This window comes from Delphinus delphis, chromosome 13 (genome assembly GCF_949987515.2).
Source record: "Delphinus delphis chromosome 13, mDelDel1.2, whole genome shotgun sequence".
In the NCBI taxonomy this organism is placed as follows: domain Eukaryota; kingdom Metazoa; phylum Chordata; class Mammalia; order Artiodactyla; family Delphinidae; genus Delphinus; species Delphinus delphis.
Window position 1 is genome coordinate 72779294 of NC_082695.1, and position 20806 is coordinate 72800099.

The 20806-nt window shown below is 43.3% G+C and overlaps 1 protein-coding gene across 6 annotated transcripts in view; it reads left to right on the top strand.

Annotated features, from left to right (window-relative positions):
* Nucleotides 1-20806, top strand: part of NEDD4L (NEDD4 like E3 ubiquitin protein ligase) — a 384213-nt gene that overhangs the window by 29662 nt on the left and 333745 nt on the right. For 5 of the 6 annotated variants that reach the window (XM_060029129.1, XM_060029131.1, XM_060029130.1 and 2 more), the window contains exon 1: nt 18189-18539. The exons of the other annotated variant lie outside the window; for it this stretch is intronic. In XM_060029129.1, the coding sequence (XP_059885112.1) occupies nt 18492-18539 (48 nt within the window). In that variant the 5' untranslated portion in view covers nt 18189-18491. Of the gene's footprint in view, nt 1-18188; nt 18540-20806 lie in introns of those variants that run through there. 6 annotated transcript variants of the gene reach the window in all.

Genomic DNA, 20806 nt, shown 5'->3' on the forward strand with positions numbered 1-20806 from the left:
GTGGTTAGGATGCTTTCACTGCCGAGGGCCCGGGTTCAATCACTGGTTGGGGAACTAAGATCCCACAAGCTGTGCAGCATGGCCAAAAATAAAAAAATATATTTTTAATTAAAAAAAAGAGAAAACAAAAAATCTGCTATGTCATTTTTTGGTATTGTTTCTTATTCCTTGAGGATATAGTCAAGCTTGTCTCTTTGTTTTTGATCTAGTAAGTTTAGTATTTAAAAAAAAAATTTGGATAATTTCAACATCTGAATTTTTTTTTCCTTTGGTCACACCACGTGGCTTTCGGGATCTTAGTTCCCCCACCAGGGATCTAAGTGGGGCCCTGGCAGTGAGAGTGACAAGTCCTAATCACTGGACTGCCAGCTATGCCCAACATCTGAAATTTTGTAGGTCTGTTGTGCTCTGTTTTTTCTACTGTTCTCACTCAGGGTACCCTGTTTGCTTGAATGTTTATTTATTTATTTATCCATTCATTTATTACTGTGAGCTATGCATTTTCCTTAAGAAATTATTTGAGGGAATTGCTTGAAGCCTAGGATGAAAGAGTGGTTCTCTGAGATTTAAATTTGTTTCTGCCAGGTTCCTAAAGATATTAACAGTCTGGGGCAACTTTAAGATAAAGTCATAGCTTGAGCTTTCCTGGTTTACCCAGGAAGTGAATTGGGGCCACAAAATCCACAGGAAGACTTGTTTTCTATTACAGATTCTCTGGGCCAGGGGTTTAATTCCTCCTGATCTACTCAGGTCCAAGAAGACTTTCCTGACATTAAGCGTACAGCTTCAGATTATTTTCCATTATAGGTTATTACAAGATATTGAATATAATTCCCTATTGCAATACAGTAAATCCTTGTTGTTTGCCTATTTTATATATAATGGTGTGTATATATTAATCCCATACTCCTAATTTATCCTTTCCCCTCTCCTCTCCCCTTTAGTAACCATGAGTTTGTTTTCTATATCTGTGAGTCTGTTTCTGTTTTGCAAATAAGTGGATTTGTATTACTTTTTTTGATTCCACATATAAGTGATATCATATGATATTTGTCTTTCTCTGCCTGACTTACTTCACTTAGTATGATAGTCTCTAGGTCCATCCATGTTGCTGCAAATGGCATTATTTCATTCTTTTTTATGGCTGAGTAACAGGATCCCAACTTTATGTGTGAAAGATCTCCTACTAGATCCCTGGTCTTTGGCTTTTGTAGATCTTTATCCAAGAAGCCTTGACAACTGAAGTTCAAGTTCAGAAAACACCCTCGATGCAAAAGCATCCTCACTGTTCTACTTATTTATCTGGGTTTCTGCCTTTACTTGGATTTTAGCCTGATAGTTCTTTATTACCCTATCATGTCAGTTGTTAAATGCTTTCAAGAAGATTTTAAAAAATACATATTTGACCTAGGCTGTTTTTAGTTGTTTTCTGCAGGAGGGCTGGTCAGAACTTCTAGTTAGTCTTAGTACTGGCAATGAAAGTCTGATCTCAGTGTTTGACCTCGGGCAGGTTACTTAACTGATCTCTGCTCCGTTTGCTCCTCTGTAAAATGTAAACAATAATAGCATTGGGTTGGCCAAAAAGTTCATTTGGCTGTTTCACACCATCTCACAGAAGAACCCTAACGAACTTTTTGGCTAACCTAATACCTAGCTCAAAGAACAGCTGTGAAACATACATAAAATAACAAATGTATAGTGCTTAGAACAATGCCTGACACATAGGAAGTGACCCCTGCTTTTCCAAGCTCCAGTCAGCCCGGCCACCACTGTCATCTGTTCTCACTCTACTTCTCTTCGTGGCTTTTTGTCACGGTTGAACTTAAAATCATGATTTCTGTAGCTATTAGGTAACATCTGTCTCCCCAGTTAGATTCATCTCAAAGAGATGGGATTTGTCTGTCACTCGACTCTGTATCCCTAGTTTCTAGCATATGACATGGCTTATATTAGACACTTACCAAACATTTGCTGAACAAATAGATGTGTATTTCTACATTTTTAAGAGAACACAAACAGAATGTGAACCCTCTCTAGGTGGAGAGGGCTTAATGGATATTCCTAACTCTGGTTAAGCACACTCTAGAATTGGGTCAGGGGTGAATATCCTAACCTTTGTATCTCAGTTTCCTTTTCTGTGAAAGGGAGATAACAATAGCACCTACTTTGTAGGTTAAATAAAACACTTTAGTAGGGAGGCTGCAGGTGGTAAGAACTCAGTAAATGCTAGCTGCAATTATTTCACCTATTTTTTTTTTTTTTTGGTGACTCTCCTGAAAACAGTCCACTTCAAGAAAGCATAGACTAAAAAAAATAGGGGCCAGAGATCATCTGGAAAGTGGAGTATGTCGACGTTTTAGCTTTTCCGCTTTCTGAAAATGTGTATGACACGGTGTTTAGATGAAAAGCAGAAAAGAGCTTCTCACCGTGCCTGCACTGTTATTCTTTTCATTCTCTAGGGTGTTACTGTAGCACTTAACTAGAGAAAATGTACACACATTTATAGAAAGAGCTGGGGGCTCCTATACCCCCGTCAGGTTTTACCATTTGATTTACATTTAGTGAAATAAATTATAAACATTTATAAAAGTCACCAGAGCAAAGTAATAGAGTGTCCTGAGGAATAGGAGGAAGGGACTCAATTTCTTAGGTGAGAAATACATGCCTCCTGGGCCTGTGAGGAATAAAACTCAAGGCATTCCAGATACAGCTGGAAACACTGTGGATGTCTTGGGTATCAGCCTTCTGACAGGCCTTATAAACGTACAAATCTAGGTTACAGTTGATTTCCATTTGTGAGGACCTCATTCATCATCATTTCAAATGTTGCCATCACTATATATTACCAGCTCCCACTGAGGCTTATACATCATATTGCCCGATTCACGGATGTTGTGGAAGTGAGTTTGGTCCTCAGGTATCTTTTAGGCCAGCTTTTCTTATCTCATGGTCTAAAGCCCAAAGGAGAAATAATGTTACAAAATGAGTAACGCTCTATATTGAGGCTAGAGTGTGGTGGTTATCTGAGTTGAAATAAGCAGCAACAAAGCCAAAAAAAAATTAATGAAAACATGTTTTTTTCCTACTGGAATAATGCCCCTCTACGCTCCGTCGGTCAGCAATGGTAACTGCCAATGTGCTGTCAATCACAAACCTCTGAAGGGAAGAAGCAGCACACTGGTGGTTATTTGCATAAATTTTAAAAAATGCTCATTGAAATGGAGGTCTCATCATATTCAAACCAAATGAGAATAAACTGTCCTTAAAATTAACTGACGGGCTTCCCTGGTGGTGCAGTGGTTGAGAGTCCGCCTGCCGATGCAGGGGACACGGGTTCGTGCCCCGGTCCGGGAGGATCCCACATGCCGCGGAGCGGCTGGGCCCGTGAGCCATGGCCGCTGAGCCTGCACGTCCGGAGCCTGTGCTCCGCAACAGGGAGAGGCCACAACAGTGAGAGGCCCGCGTACCGAAAAAAAAAAAGAAATTGACAGCAGTGCTTCTCACCTTAACTGCACATGAGGTTAACCTGGGGGATCTTTAAATGTTCTGATGCCCAGGCCCCACCCCTGATCAAAATAAGTCAGTATTCTGGAGGTAGGGCCCTGACGCTGGTATTTTTTAAAGCTTTGCAGGTTGTTATAACAGGCTGCCACGGCTGAGAACTGCTGACCTAGACTCTTGTTATTAAGGAGGTTATAGTTCTGGATGACAATATCACTATCCTTTAGAAAAGAACCAGCCTATTAAGGAACCTAAAGGAAAGTGAGGATCATATCCTGAGTAGACAAACCCAGTCTTGGAGAGCTGGTGACCTCTCAACATGGAGATGGCAGTCATGGGACAGTACACATTGTGTTACTCATCTTCTAGCATGAACTTCTGGACGTGCTGCCCTGGCGCTGGGATATAAGTTCTATGCATTGTTGGGAAGGCATGCCTCACTGAATGTAGTCACTCCTCTGTCTGGACTTAGAGACAGAAACTTTCATGGTGTAAACTGCATAGACGTGGTATTGAGTCAGACGGGCCCAGGTGCTAATCCTGGATGTGTGAACTTGAGCTAGCTTCTTAATTTCTCCAAGCCTCTCTTTCCTTATCTGTAAAATACTACAGACTGTATAGGATAGTTGCTGCTATTATTATTTTTTTGAGATGTAGTAATTGACATTATAATATAATAACATTATATTAGTTCCAGGTATATAACATAATGATTTGATATTGTGATATTGTGATATTGTGAAATGAGGACAAAGTAAGTCTAGTTAACAGCCATCACCATGCATAGTTAACAATTTTTTCCTTGTGATGAGAACTTTTAAGATCTACTCTCTTAACTTTTAAACATACAATACAGTATTATTAACTATGGTCACCATGTTGTACATTATATCTCCCGGACTTATTTTATAACTGGAAGTTTGTATCTTTTGACCACCTTCACCCAACTGTTACTGTTATTTTATACAAAAAAACACTCATTACATTCTCTATGCATAGATTTTTGTATTTGGTACTGAGATAAATAAAAGAGATTTACAAAAAAAGACGAAGTGAACTTCCTTTTACTCTGCATCTTATCTAGAATAAGTCCATAATGGAATCTGAAGATAATTAATATTAATTATGAACCCTGAGAGTACCTTCCGAATTGTCCATACAAAGGGTATTTAGTGTAGTTTATGAATTGATGTATTTCTACTGAACTCTCATTTTTAGAAAATTAATAATCTAAGTATGTTATATGAAGTCTTTCTGCTTATCTGGATATTTAATTAACCAGAAAGTCAAATTTTGAAACTGTGTTGAAGAATTCATGGTTGCAGATGTGGTCCCATGTTCTAAATCAGTGAAAAATGGGACTGGAAGCAAGAAATGTAATCAGAGCAAGGATTCTGGTCATCTCCCTGGAAGGATCAGGAAACGTGTGTGTTGTGTCTTTGTGGCTGACAGGTTGAGTGTGTGTGTGTGTGTGTGTGTGTGTGTGTGTGTGTGTGTGTGTGTATATGTTTCTTAAACTAGGATTCTGGAGATATTGATAAAATCCCTCCAAAATGAACTTACAGTGGCCAAAAGAAAAAAGTTTAGAACTAATAGCTGAAGCCCATAAATTCTAGGCATAATGGGGGCAAAGTACATTTTTTTTTTTTTTTAATTTATTTATTTTTTGCGGTACGCGGGCCTCTCACTGTTGTGGCCTCTCGCGTTGCGGAGCACAGGCTCCGGACGCGCAGGCTCAGCGGCCATGGCTCACGGGCCCAGCCGCTCCGCGGCATGTGGGATCTTCCCGGACCGGGGCACGAACCCGTGTCCCCTGCCTTGGCAGGCGGACTCTCAACCACTGCGCCACCAGGGAAGCCTTTATTTATTTTTTAATTGTGATAATGAAATTATAAATTATATAATATTTTTCATTGTACTACCTCAAAACACACTTTACAATCATGAGCTAATTAATCTTAAAACTACCCCTCATGGACTTTTATGATCTGTATCCCCTGAAGGAGAATGAAAGGTAGAGTGATTACATGATCCATATACTGAAGCAGGAGCCAGGAGTCTTGGATCTCAGTCTTCAATTTTTACCTAATCATTGGAACATTATTTGGCTAAAAGAAACCTCTTGAATAACCTTTTTGAACCAATTATTTATTTCAGAATAGTTTGATCATAAAAAAGAAATCTAGCATTTCCTTCCCTTTATTAAAAACCGTTGTCATGGAAATATTTCAGTTCCCTATGTCCTCCAGTAGCCTACATCTGAACAGGTCATAAACAAGCAGATTGACTGAGGTCCAGCAAAGTCTTTTATGATGGAAGTGAGGTTCCTAACGGGCCACATTACAGAAATTTTCCAAAGTCCATTTCCCAGGATAAGGAGATAATAAAAGACATCTTCGAGGCTTGGCTGTGCTCTATAACCATGGTTTCTTATCCTAACTGGTTTAGCTGCCTCCCTCCTTCTACACCAGATACACTAAATCCATTGCTCTTTCCCATGCAGAAGTCTTTTTTATTTTATTTCATTTTGATCGACTAATAAAAAGGAAGATCTGTTTACTAGAAGTCCCATGGTATCTCTTGGAGACTACTTACCCCAAACATTGGAAAGTGAAGATATTTCCCAAGCAGTTCAGGTTTGTTTTTTGCTTTTTAACCAAATGATTTCATTAACAGATACCGTCATTCACTTCATTCTGGCTAGGGAATCTGACCAGTATGATTTTATATTCAAAACAAAAACATCCTCCTTACTTACCTCAGTGTAAGACTTAAGTATCACATTCTGTGAATTTGTTTAAACATAGTGGTGCAAGAGCGATCACAAAATTCAGCTCAGAGCAGGAATGTTTCATATCCTGAATGGGTAAGAAGAGGGAAATTGAAGGTGCTGTCTTAATTCATGCCGGGCTCTGGGCGCAGAGGCTTCAATAGTTGTGGCACGTGGGCTCAGTAGTTGTGGCTCACGGGCTCAGTAGTTGTGGCACGTGGGCTCAGTAGTTGTGGTGCACGGGCTTAGTGGCTCCATGGCATGTGGGATCTTCCCAGACCAGGGATCGAACCCGTGTCCCCCGCATTGGCAGGTGGATTCTTAACCACTGCACCACCAGGGAAGTTCCCAAAATTGGTTTTTGAGACCATGAATCTAGGAAATGCATCAGACTGCTATCTATATCTTCACGCTTATTTGTGGGAAGAAACAATACACCTACCTCCAGGCACACACGTACATGTATGTACACAGAGCCGGTTCATAGAACCTGGAGCAAAACATGAAAAGGATTGTGTTTATGATCTAAGAGAAAGACCAGGATGGTTTGTGTAGACTTACAGCTTTCATAATAACATGATAAATCATTCATAAAATATGCTTTATAAAGCCAGAACTGAAGGGCAAGAACAAATAGCTTATCACACTGGGTCAGATCACTGCCAACCAAGCCCATATCCTGATGGTGGCTTGAGGGGGCTGTATCATGGGACACTGAAATTGCCCCCATGGTGTAAAATTCCAAAGGTTGACGGGTCCTACTGAGACCCCCCAAAGGTTGTGGCTTTGCTGTGAGAATGGACAGTACGAGCCCTCCCTGAATCTGTTGTCCACTGACTTAACTAAACACTGTCTTGAATTCATTTTCCTTCTGAGGCTATATCACTTCTGGGGCCAAGCTTCACAAGTTTACTGTCCATGGTGTCAAGACTAAAACCACCTCTGTTAAATTTCAGAGCGTATTCAACTGGGTGTTCCAGAATGTAATGAATAGACTGGGCCTGTTGGAAAGGATCCAGTGGGTTAGAGAGGGGTGGGAATGGGGTCCAGGCCCCCTTGGGATGACTGATCCATAATAGGAGTAGGTAGCAGTAGGATGCAGCTGTCGTTGAGGAGATGTTTCTAGGTGTGGTCATGGGAGGCCTTTTTGATGGTTTCTGTTTTCTTCTAGAACCAGGAATCAAAGTCATCTACTGGGAGTGAGGAAGTAGAAGGGGCATCGGGAATATGAGAGCACAGTTGAGTTGGAGACTATGAATTCACAGTGGGCAGAAACTCTTGGGCTTCTTTATTTTCTTCAATGATTTTCAACTACCCAGGTTCAGGCTCAGATAAAAGAGAAACAGCAGAAGACAGAGAAACACAACTGGGGAGTAACTGCAAGAACAGGACTGAAATGAGAGACTGGAATTTGTTAGACCAGGAGGGTGGTGACATGATTACCAAGAGGTCTCAGAATTAGAAGACAGCAGAGAGGATAATGGTCTTGATGATGACAAGGGACATGTGGGATTCTAAATTGGGGTGTGAGAGTCTGTGATCAGAGTTGGCATTTAAACCATTGATTTTGAAGATGGGAGCAATTTGGATGTTGACAAAGTCTAAGATGTAGAAGAGAGGAAAAGGCAATTGGAAATGAGGAGGTCAAGGGCCTGAGAAGCCGGGAGGTTGGATGGACATCTTTGCATCTGTTCACTATATCCCAGGAATAGAGGTGGATGGAATAATCCACCTCTACAGAATCAGGCACCAAAGTCTTCACTCAGCATAGGTGTGTGTGGGGAGTGGGGGTCTGACGAGGCGGCAACAAGGAGGAGGAGGTAGGATGCCACAAGCCTGAAAGCAGTGCTTTACAGTTATTAAACTGAAACTTCAATGATAAACTGAAAAATATAATGGAATGTATTTTTAATGTGCTGCAGTTTTAACATAGGGTAGCCAATGCTATAAAATAACACAAGACTTCTGATTATTTTATAAAGAACTTGAGTTTACATGATTATGAGAAATTTCTGTTACTATAAGAGCATAGGAGCTTTGTTTGTTTTATATTAATTGGAGTTGAGGCTTCATGGGGCAGATCCCGTGGACCATGCAGAGTGAGTGGCCATTAGCTAGCAGGGCTTACTGGAATTATCTATCAGAAGGTAACAAGGCCATTTTCCCAGGCTCTGTTTCACCCATGAGAAAGAGAAGATTCCTTCCCCATGGTCCAAAGATACTCGGTTCTAGGAGAAAGGAAAAGAGAGGAAGAGAAATTGTTTTTGTGACATTCCCTAAGGGTAGTTAGTAAGAATGGTCTTAGAAATCTTCCCGCTGAAACAGGTGGGGAGGCTTCAGATAATCTGAAGTTCTTCACCATCACAGCCTTTGGATGCCCAGAAATTTTCCTTTCGCTTGGATGCTTTGTCAGTCTCTGTAAATGCTAAGAACGGGCAGGCAGCCAGTGTGTACAAGGCTTGCTGCTTGTCCCGAAGTGCTTCTCTGGTCACTAGCCTCCTTTCAATAATAACACCTGCCCTTTTCTTGCAGCTCTCTATTACGGCTGGCCCCAGAGAATTCCAGAGGCATCCACGCTGCCTGGAGCAGAGGGAGAGTTCTCTGGGCGTGAAACATAACACCAAGAGCTGTTTTGTCCTAGCACAGGCGTGAGTCCTGGTGAACTTACTCCACTTTTACAGCTCAGAACCACCTTCTAAACTCCTGCTTTGTTTCCACGTGACAGGCTTCAAGTTCCCTGAAAAATCTAGTAGGTTAAGTGGAGAGACCAGAAGCAGACTATGATGCAATCCAAACATGAATTCAGTAAATTGCCCTGAGTTCTTGGATATGAAGTTTTAAGAAATGCTTACAGCTGCTTGCATTTGATACCCCAGAGAAGAAGGCTTCCAATTATCTACTATCTTATATAGTCCACAGAATTTTGAAATCTGGACAGACTTTGAGATTGTCTCTTCCCATCACCTCGTTCTTAAAGGTCTGAACCTGTGTGGGCATCTCTTGTCCTTGTGTGTTCAATGGCCCCATTTCATTTGCAGTCCTTCCCCGCTCTCATGCCATATGGTCCTCGTAGCACTGTCAACTACTCTACTCTGTCCTCCCCTCCCCCTTGCACTGGGGTGGGACAGTGACCCAGGCTGAACCTACCTTGGTTTGATAGAACAGCTTGGGCTGCAAGCAAACTTCTCATTTATTATACAGAAGGAACCAGGCTGTAGAATGAAGCCAAGTACAGACAAGCAGAGCCTAGTGCCAGAGCCCTGATGATATTGTCTGTACTTCTGGATTCAGGCATGTTTTCCTATTTGCCTCCAAATGGTAGCCCAGGATAAACATGGTTCTGCACTTTGCTTTCTTCGTCTTTCAGTTAAACAATATAACCTTGAGATACTCCATATCAGTATAGAGAGAGCATCCTCATTTATTTTTACAACTACCTAGTACTTCATTGTTGGATGGATCAGGAATTGATTCAACCACTTCTCTATTGAGGGACATCTGGGGTTATTTCCAACCTTCTGATATTTCAAATGCATGTCACTTAATATTTTCCCAATGCTGTTGGTCTTAGAAGTAGGATGGCTGGATTAAAGTACCAGTGTAATTTTTGCCAGATATGGACACATTCTTCTCCACAGGGATTGTTTTGTATTTTACCAGCAATATGGGAAAGTCTTGTTTCTCCACTATGTTGCTCACAGAGTATGTGGTCAAACCTTTGGTTTTTTTCCTTTCCAGTATTTTAATCCTGTTCTCTTAAGTTTTGCCCTCCTTGGCAAGGCAAAGCAGCTGCTCACCAATGTCCATAGTATTGACTTAATAAGACTGGGGAACATTCAGTGGGGTTGTTCTGGAGATGCTGGTGAACAGAATCTAGAGTAGGTGGAAGAGTCATCTTTGTTGGGGATCAAATTATGACATAATCATTGACATTGAAAGAATAGCCCATAACACTGGAAGGACGTAGGGGTAGAGGTGGGGGGAGTGATGGCAGTGAGCAGTATGGGAGCTGCATTCAGAGGTGAGAGATGGGAAAAAGTGTAGAGAACACTTAGGGTGTTTGTCCCCTGCTGTTAGCTGTGTGAGTTGGTTTGGTTGATCTCAAGTGCTAACTCATGACGTGTGGAGCCACTAATAATTAAAGAGGATTTCTAGTGTGTGAAAATCTTTCTCTTTTCCAATCTTTTGGGAACTAAATCATCTCAATGTCCCCACCTCCACTTCATCCCTTCTCCAGCACACAAGTGAAAGCTATTTCAACATTGTTAGGGAAAGCTTCACACCTGTTCGCTGTTTACTAACTTTGCCTCAATCTTCCCATTTTTAATACAAATAATAAAAGTAGAGAAAGTCATTTTAGAAGCATACTTTCAAAATTTGACCAGTGGGGTAAAGGAGTTCTGAAAAGAAAGGACATATTTCACCCTTTAAGTAGAGAGTTTTCAAGTCACTTAGATTATTATTTTTTTTAAAAATCAGTAAACTTGTCAAAACTGTTAATTAAAGCAGCTGTTTCAGAACTTCTATCACAGAGTCGAAGGACATAATTTACTGCTTCTTGCAAATGAAAATGCAATGTGAGGAGGAAAAAAAAAAATCATTCCCTTTCTACCAAAAAATTGGACTCAAATAATTGAGCATTTGTGGCATCCAGCAAAGTATAGACTGAAATTCACCACAACACTTCTTGTGGTTGGCTGAATAATGGGTTCCAAAAATATCTAGGTCCTAATCCCTGGAACCTGTGAATGTTACCTTATCTGGCAACGGGGTATGCAGGTGTGATTAAATTAAGGCTTTTGAGATGAGGATATTATCCTGGATTGTCTGCGTGGGCCCTAAATGACCTCACAAGTGTCCTTATAAGAGGGCAGTGGGAGATTTGACTACAGGAAGAGAACGTGGTATGACGACCTCAGTGAAGGGAGAGACAGATCTCAAGATAGAGGGAGGGGTCCTGAGCAGAGAAGTACAAGGAATGCGGCTCTAGATGTCAATGGATTCTCCTCTGGAGCCTACGGAGGGGGCGCTAACATGTTGATTTCAGCCCAGTGATGCTGCTTTCAGACTTCCGTCCTCCAGAATTGTAAGAGAATACATTTCTATTGTTTTAAGCTATCAAGTGTGTGGCGGTTTGTTCCAGTGGCCATAGGAAACTAATTTATACACTTCCAAATTTCTAGGAAATAAGAATTTGGTGTTTGATTTTTTTTTTTTTTTTTTTTTTTTTGCGATACGCGGGCCTCTCCCTGTGTGGCCTCTCCCGTCGCGGAGCACAGGCTCCGGACGCGCAGGCTCAGCGGCCATGGCTCACGGGTCCAGCCGCTCCGCGGCATGTGGAATCTTCCCAGACGGGGGCATGAACCCGTGTCCCCTGCATCGGCAGGCGGACTCTCAACCACTGCGCAACCAGGGAAGCCCCCCTGGTGTTTGATTTTAAAGTTTACTAAGTTAATGGAGAGGAATAAGAACGTAAAGGCATTATTTAAAAGAACAAATATGACTGCCTCTTTTAGGTAGAAGAACACAACTGCATTACATTTCAAGTGCCTCACTTGTAAATAAGGTCAGTCTAGCTACCCTGAAGGGTCTCCCTGCTGTAAACTATCCTGACTTTTAAAATGTATTGTTAGGCTTATGTTAAGTAACAAATTAAGGCCCGGAGGTTTCATATGCTAGTCAGCTTTGGCTTTGATAATGATAATGATGTGTAGCAAAAATCTCAAAACTTCAGTGGCTACAACAAAAAATATCTATCTAGCTCACACTGCATGTTAGCAGCTGTAATTTGGGTGACCTTGCTCCAGGCTGCACGTCAAGTTCAGGGCTGTTTCTTGTGTGTCCTTATGGTACCCAGGTTTAAGGAGTGACTCTCACCTGGGATGGAATGTTCTCACAGTGTAGTCCAGGAGCACAGAAGAGGTGTCAAAAACTTGCAAAGCCTCTATGATCTCTGTTTTGAACTAGTCACACGGCTACTTCTGCTCATATTCTATTGGACTAAGTACGTTACACGGTCAAGTGCATTATCATTGGGGCAGGAACATTTATTCCTCCTGGAGGTGAGGAAGTGTATATCTGTTCAACAGTTATAATGTGTTCCATACCCCTCCACCCTAAAAAAGTTACCTGAAACCAAAGAATGGTGCAGTAAGCAGCAAGTAAATGCCATATCAACACTGCAATTAAGGGGAGATTAATTTGGGGTGCTAGTGACTGAACCTCGCTCAGGCTTCTATATGAAACCGAGGCTCCCAAATGGGGCTAAAGTGGTCCCAGGGTGGTAGCGTCCCCTTAGCAGAAACAAACACAAAGCCACTTTGGATTGCCATAGACAAAGATTAACCAAATAAAATCACAACCAAATGAACTCACATTGAACATACGTGGAATGAAGTCTCAATGAGCAAGGGTCAGCAAAAACTACAGAAGACATATTCCAAACTTTTAGATATGACTTAGCAAAATATAAAATAAGGTATGTTTATATTTTGTTAAGTTATTTAGTTATAACTAAATATAAAATTAGTTATGAAATGTTTAAGGAAATAAAATTTGGAAACACAAAATAAAAAACTATAAACAATGACAAGGCTGGGACTCCCCTGGCGGCACAATGGTTAAGACTCTGTGCTCCCAACGCAGGGAGCCTGGGTTTGATCCCTGGTCAGGAAACTAGATCCCACATGCATGCAGCAACTAACAGTTCGCATGCCACAACTATGAAGCCCACAAACTGCAACTAAGGAGCCTGCCTGCCTCAACTAAGACCCGGCACAACCAAATAAATAAATAAAATATTTTTAAAAAAGAAAGAATGACAAGGCTGATTTGAAAAAATTTCAGTAGAACTTTTGGACATGAAAAATTTGATTATTGAATAAAAAACTCAACTGATGGGTTAAACAGTTAAACTCAACGAAATACTTATCAAAGTGGAAGAGAGATCTGAAGAAATCACTCAGTGCAGCATAGACAGACAAGGACATGCAGTATGTTCAAGAGGTTAAGAGATACCGACAACAGATTAGAAGGTCTACATCTGAGTAACTGGAGTCCCGGAAGGACAGATATAGACAATGGAGAAAGGGCAATATTTGATGAGATGACAACTGAGCATTTTCCAGAAAGGATAAAAGATTTAAATCCACAGTGCAAAGTATAATTAGGATAAATAAAAAGAACATCACATATAGACAAATTATAGAAAATTTAGAACATCAAGAACAAAGAGCAGCTAAAGATAAAGCAGATGACCTACACAGGAACAGTAATTAGACTAAAAGCTGCCCATTCATCATCAACAATGGAAGCCAGAAATCAGAATAGCATCTGCAAAGCACTGAGGATGAGACAAGCATTTACCCTGGGCAAGACTATTGAGTAGTTTTTCTTAAGGGTGGTTGCATTCCCCCCAAAACCCCCAAATAAATTAACTTCAGACCTACACTTCAGAATGGTAGGGGTGGGTAAAATTAGTGACACTAGTCACATTAACAGCATTGATTTACATCCTTCTACATTCCACAATGGCTTTCAGTCTGCTTCTAATACATAATTTTCACCATCTTGCATGAATGATGGTAGACATTTTCAGATAGAAAGAAACTGAGTTTATCACCAATGGACTTTTACTAAAGGAATTTAAAAGGGTGTCCTTAAAGAAGAAAATGATCTCAAAGGAATGTCTAAGAAGCAACAAGGAATTCTTAGAAACAGAACCACAAAATATATTGGTAAAGCTAAAGAAATTGTATATAAAAATAATATCTAATTTGGTGGTTTAAAAAAAGTACAGAACGAAATTGGACAGTAATACCATGGAAGGAGTTGATGAACAAAAAGAGTGTCTTAAGGTTCTTGTATTGTTCAGATGGGGGATTAGGATATTAACTTTTGATTTGTCAAGTAAGGTATGCATGTAAAATGTCCAAGGTAAACAGGAAAAGAACAGTAAGGCAGTGATTAACATCCCAAATATAATAGGAAAATAAAGAACAATAACAGCGTAATTCAATAAAAAGATGCATGAAAAATAAGAAAGAAAACAGTAAAAATGTGAAAACAAATCAAACATTTCATAAATATTAATAAATGATAAAAGTAAATAGCTAATATAGTCAGATAAAAGGCAGGTATTTTGTTAGATTGGAAAGAAACTGGAATCATGTACCTATATCTCAGATATTTTATTATTTTTAGGGTGCAAGAATGAATAGCACACAGGTGTTCAAAATATGTTGCTTAAAAAGCCTAGCTATTTTTATACAAAATGATTAGCTATTTACAAGTCATTGTAAATTTTGCTATCCACCTCTATGTTTGTCAAAAATTTGAAGTATGGTTTATTTGCCTGTATAATCATACACACCTTAAACCTGTGAGATGCCTCTGTGTGTCAATGAATGTCACTAAGTTCCAAGATGACAATGGGTTTTACAGGTACATGTCCATCTTCAAAATGTCTGCCTCATGAGCTTTCTTTTTCAAGAATACAAAATACCAAAAATTGAAAAGAAAAAAAAATAGTGTTGTTTATATGAAACACGCAGATATGTGACACTGTGTGTTCTCTTTGGGCACTTCCCAGACTTAAGATATACACAGATTGCTAAGTCAACTCAATAATTTGTAGAGGCTTAGCATTAAAAATGTTCCCTATTTGTGATTACCCATTGTACTTGAAAATTGTTCTTGCTAACTTTTCACTTCTGGTGATCCAAGTGAATAGCATTTACCAAGCACCCACGGTATGAAATCTAAGATGTTAAAGGCAGCCTCCAAGGGCAACAAAATGGAAGAAATTCCAGAGATGAATCTACAAGTTAGGTTCTATATAATTGTTAAGTAGACGTGAAACTGATTGGAGGATGAAAGGACAGTTTTGCTTTGGATAAGACTGCAGCAAGAGTTTCTCTTAAGGGTTGTGCTCCCTGAACTACCCCCCTGCAAGAAATTGGACTAATCTGAGACTTCAGAGTGGTAGGGGGTGGGGAAAACTGCTCCCTGATACTAGTCACACCAAGTATATGTGTTTACATCCACAAAGGATTTGAGTATGTTTAAAACATGCAATTACCTCTAAACTGAAAAGAAAAATGAAAAGATCATGGAAAACTTAAAGAATATCAGTCTGAGCCAGAGATCCCTAGATTTTGCTGTGCATTAGAATCACCTGGGGAGCTTCTAAACCTTCTGATGCCCATGTGGCACCCCTCAGCAATTAAATGAGATTGTGTAGGGGGTGGGAGGTACAGAGCAGTGATTTTAAACATCCCCAGGTGTTCCTCTGTACAGCCAAGTTTGGGAACCACTGGCCAGGGCTGCCATTCTCAATCTTACAGGGACATTAGCATCACCTGGGAAGCTATTGCAACTACCATTGCCTGTGCTCCTATGAAAGTTACATTGGTCCTGTGAACCAATGAAATCATATTCTCTTAGGCTGGCCACTGGGTGCCTGGTCATTTTAAAGCTCCCCAGATGATAACAATGTGTATCCAGGGGTGAGAACCACTGTACTGGGGGAAAGCTGGTACATGATTACACAGGGGATTGATTTTGTTGTTTATGGGGTTCTTTTATGACTTAGGGCCATAAAATGGGTCCTGAGTTTCCTGGTGGCCAAAGTTAATAGAAAAACAAAATTAGTTGAAATAATTCTTGTCATCCATCATGGAAAAGCTTACCAATTCCTTAGAAGAAAGCTTTTCCTCCTAGGTCTGAAATAAATGTCTTGTTTGAGTCTTCTTACAGGAAACACTGAACGTTAAAGATCATGATTTTATTTATTTTTTAAATTTTTTTGCTGTGAGGCCAAGATCATTTTCTTTTTACATCTTTATTGGGGTATAGTTGCTTTACAATGGTGTGTTAGTTTCTGCTTTATAACAAAGTAAATCAGTTATACACATACATATGTTCCCATATCTCTTCCCTCTTGCGTCTCCCTCCCTCCCACCCTCCCTATCCCACCCCTCTAGGTGGTCACAAACCATCTCGCTGAAAGATCATGTTTATAAACACCTCTACAATACATGACATAAGGCAAGTTTCATATTGTAGTTTCTCATAATCATGCCTTAGGGAAAGCCAAGGGCATGACCCCAGAGTGCAGGCAGGTGTAGACTGCCCTGGTGGGGTTGTTGGAGCAGAATCATGGCAACAGGACAGGGAGAGGAAGTAGGACACACTCCTACAGCTCCCAGATGATACAGCCTCACCCAAAGATAAAGTCCAGAACTGTGCTCCTCTAGGGCTGTAGGAAGGGTGTCCTGTGTAATTAGAAATTATAATTTTCTATTAGAAAAATTTTAAAAAGATTACCCTCCCTCCCATAATATAAACTGTACAGAACTTAACAAAGACCTGGCTAGCGAGGATAAAGACGCAAGGACTCCTATACTATATAAGTCACAGGCACGGTGAAGAGCATATTAGAATAGGGGTGTGTGCCTGTGTGTGTGTGTGTGTTTGTAAATCTTCATGAAAAGAAAAATATTCTAGGTCTGAAAAGGTTGAAAAACTTTGGTCTGGACAGAATGTACAGAGAACTGTCTTTTGAACTGTGCCTCCCTAAAGATGATTTTTTTCTCAGTTGGGCTTTTGTGGCATCTAAGTACTGTGGACTTAATGGCTCAAGATAGGTGGGGAAGGCTTCTGAGTACGGGGTTGACTCCAAGAGGCTTTGTCTTGAAAGAAAATCCTGAGTATGGCACGCATTTAAGCCACAGTAATGTCGTAGGAGGCAAAGGAGAGCTTAGGTTAGAGGATGAGCGTTTCCCTTCTTTCGAAAACGATCTACATGGGCACAAACTGATACTTAGCAAAGTAGCTGCGGTTTGGATCACGTGAGTTCTGCTTTCTGAAACAACTAACTTGAATGAAAATCCTAAAGGCACCCTGCGAATACCAAAGAGGGCACTTTGATGTTTTTTCAGAGGCAAATGCATGTTGTTTCTGTTTTCTTTTTGAACCCACAACTGTACTTAACATCTAAATTTAAGGAAAGGCTTCCTGAAAAAGTCGAGTGACGAATTTCTCTCTTATTTAAACTAGTCTCTGGCGTTCCTATAAATCTGATGGATTAAATGAACTGCTTGCTAGAGAAACAGTAGCTGGGATGTGGGAAGAATTCCTACCGTGGCTAATAGGACGTCTTAATGGTTTGCATATGCAGAGGATTACCTTAAACTTGAGTCTGAGATTTCACGTTGCGGCTCACAAAAGAGCTGCCTTTTATTCAAAGAATCACGCTGTTTTCGAGTGGGTGGGTGTGTACTCAGAGCGGGCGCTGTGTTGGTTTTGTTCCGTGTAAGGTTGACAAGGCAGTAGCGACTTGCGGCCACACCGGGGCAGCCTCTTCCCGGCTGGCGGCCGGGCCGGGCGGATCGGCGCCGGGGCGCCGACAAAGCACCGAAGTTGAGCTTGCCAACAATTTAAAGGGGTCCAGAAACATCCATCTTCCCCCCTTTAACAATTACGGCGAGCTCAGGGGTCTTGGTGAAAAGACCTCGGGGAAGAGAAATGGACTTTCTTGTGGAAAATGCCTTCAGCGGCCCCAAATGCCCAACCCGCCCGCTCCCCAAAGCGGAGGGAAAGCGGGAGCGGGAGGGGAGGGTGGGTCAGCTCCGAGGGGACCCGCTTCACGGCTGGGGAGTCCGCGGGGAACCGCAGGGGAGCGAGGGGGTGGGGTGGGCACTGGGGCCGAACTCCACCACCCCCGCGCCCGCGGCCCGCCCCCCAGCCCGGCCTGTGATTGGCTTGGGGGGCGCGTGTGCCCGCCCCGGCGAGGCGGGGAGGATCCCCTCTGAGCGCGGGGCGGGAGGAGGCGGAGGAGGGGGCGGGGAGAGCGGGGGCCGAGAGGGAGCGAGCGTGGGGGCGGACGAGCCGGGTTCCAGAGATCAGAGAGCAGGCTCGGAGAGGGGCGGAGAGCGGCGGGCGAGCTGGGAGGGAGGGAAAGCCCGGCGGGCGCTGCGCCGCCGCCGCCCGCTGCACGCCGCGCTCTCGGGACCGCCGGCCCGCAAGGCCCCGCAGCCTTCCGGGAGGAAGCGGCGCAGGCAGCGGCCGGGGCGCGCGCGCTAGGGCTCCCTCACCTGCCGGCGCCCGGCGGGACGCGCTCAGGGCCGGACGGCCCCGGAGGAGGAGGGAAGACCTGGCCGACCGCGCCGCAGCCCAGCAGCCCGGGAGCACGTCTGATCCCGCGCGGGGGGCCGGCTCCATGGCGACCGGGCTTGGGGAGGCGGTCTACGGACTTTCGGAAGACGAGGTGAGCTGCGCCCCCTTCCCGACGGGACTCCCCGGGAGGTTCCTGTCCGGCGGCGGCAGGGAGTGGGGAGTGGGACGACCCCTTGGGTGCGCGTCCCCCGCGCCCGCAGGGGGACCCCAAAGGCGGGAGCGTCCGGGAGCGGGGTCCCGGTGGGGTGCTCGCTTCTTCCGCCCCGAGCCTGCCGCCCCTCCCCCCCCGGCCCTGCGCATTGTTTGTAAATAAAGCGGCGCGACGCCCAGCGAGCCTGGGGTTCACTCGCCGCTCCCCGCCTTTGGGTGGAAGGAGGGCGCGTGCGCTTCTCAGCCCGCGTGTTCCTTTCCTCCAAGCCGCGTCTCTTGGGGCTGTGGGGCAACTTTCCGCCTTTCGCCCCTGCAGCCCGGGAGTCCATGACGTGTGTCACGTCTGGGTCGCGGGCTGGAGACCCGCGCCGCGCGGGGGAGCCCGGGGCCGCGGCAAAACCTGGATTGTCTCCCCCTGGAACTTTCTAATGATGGTGTCAGCAAGTGTTCTGATGCGTGTGTGCTTGTTACGGTGGGAGAGAGTGAAACGTTCTGAGCTGTGCGTGTCCGACCCTCTGTCTTGCAGAGTCTAAAGCCAGGAGTGTGGATTTCGGGGTCTTTTTGGTGGGGGGAGGAGATCTAGGATGGGGGCAGGTGCTGCTGGAAACTTGGGGGAAGCTTGCAGCCCTGCCATTTTTTTTTCCCTCTCTGGTATCCAGCACCTCCGGGGTGGGTGGAGAGAGGAAAGCTCAATTGATCCTTTTTATTGATGAAGCGAATTAAGTAAGCCACGCCCCCGAGGCTGTCGTTTCGCCTGGAAAGGGCTTTGTTTTTACCCTCACTCTCTCCTCGCCGGTTCCCACTCCCCCTTTTTGAGAAGATCCTGCTACATCACTGCTTAGACCTCTCCCGACCAGCCACGCTCGGGTCTTATTAGTGTGTTGCTCTGCCAAAAGTGGGGTGGGCGGCTGTCGCTGGCGCGGCGTGACGGGCAAGCTGGATGGAGCAGGTAGGAGGGGTTTGCCATCTGGCGGGGCGCGCGTTTAGGTCTGGCTCCCCTTTCCAGAGGTGAATTTACAACCCAAGAGGCATTACTCAGCGGGGAGGTATTTCCTATCCTGGTTGTGCATTTCATGATAAGTTAATGTCTGGAAATTCAAGGATTTCTGGGTTTCTCTTTCTTCCTCTCCTTTCTTTTCTGAGATCCCCTCTTTCTCTGGCGATAGGGGTGGGGTTAATAGACACGACCACGTTATGGCTTCTCTCCCACCCTGGTAGTGTGTGTGTGTGTGTGTGTGCGCGCGCGCGCGCGCGCGCTCCGTACGTGTGTAATGGAATAGGTGTTTTAGGGTGGAGAAGGTGTTGTGGGTATGTTCCCCCCCTTAATGTTGCTAGGTAAAGCTTGCTGTGGTATTTATTTTATCAAAGAATGATCGCAATGCAAATAATGTGATTGGCGTTTCCGATCATTTTGCCATGCTGGGCTCTTGTAAAATATTTCCCACCCTTTTGTGCACTTACCTGAGGATGGGTGAAAAGTAACAGTGTTTCACTTACCCAGGGGGATCTCCTCTCCCTGTTTTCTCTTTGAGGAGCTTACTCTTTCATTCTCTACTTCTCCATTTAATTAGTAGCGGTAGAGGGCAGGCAGTGAGCTTTTAGAAAGGTGGTGAGATACACATTCCCAAACAAAGGGGCATGAAGACAGCTGCCTTTCATCTTAGGTCTTTTTAAAAAAATGACTTATTATGATTATTATTAAAAATCCCTGGAAAAGAGAATTCTTAAAGAGCGTTTTGGGAAAAGCAGCTGGATAAATGAATCACATGCATGTCAGTGTAGTTTCTGCTTTGTCTGCATTTACAGTTAGTGTCAGAATCGACCCAGAGCACATCTTACCACTTTTGTCTAGGTGAGTTAATACTGATGATCTTAATTGGTGTCTGGGGCAAAAGTGAAGGATGGAATGTAAACAGAATCAGGGTGTGTGAGTGTGTGTGTTTGTGTATGACTGGGTTCACTCCTGTACGTTGCTGGAGGGGAATTTAGGGCTGTATAGGGAATAGCAAGAGGTGATGAGGACATTATATTGATTGATTGAGTGGTGGCCATGTTGGTGATACTATTTAGTTCCACACACTATTCCAAAAGACAGGTCACATCTGTCTTCCCTTTTCAGCTTGCCTTACCAGTGGTGAGGGAAAAAAAAAAAGGCAGGGCTGTTTTGATGACTTCACATTTTTATGGTATTTGCTTTTTATGGGAGGT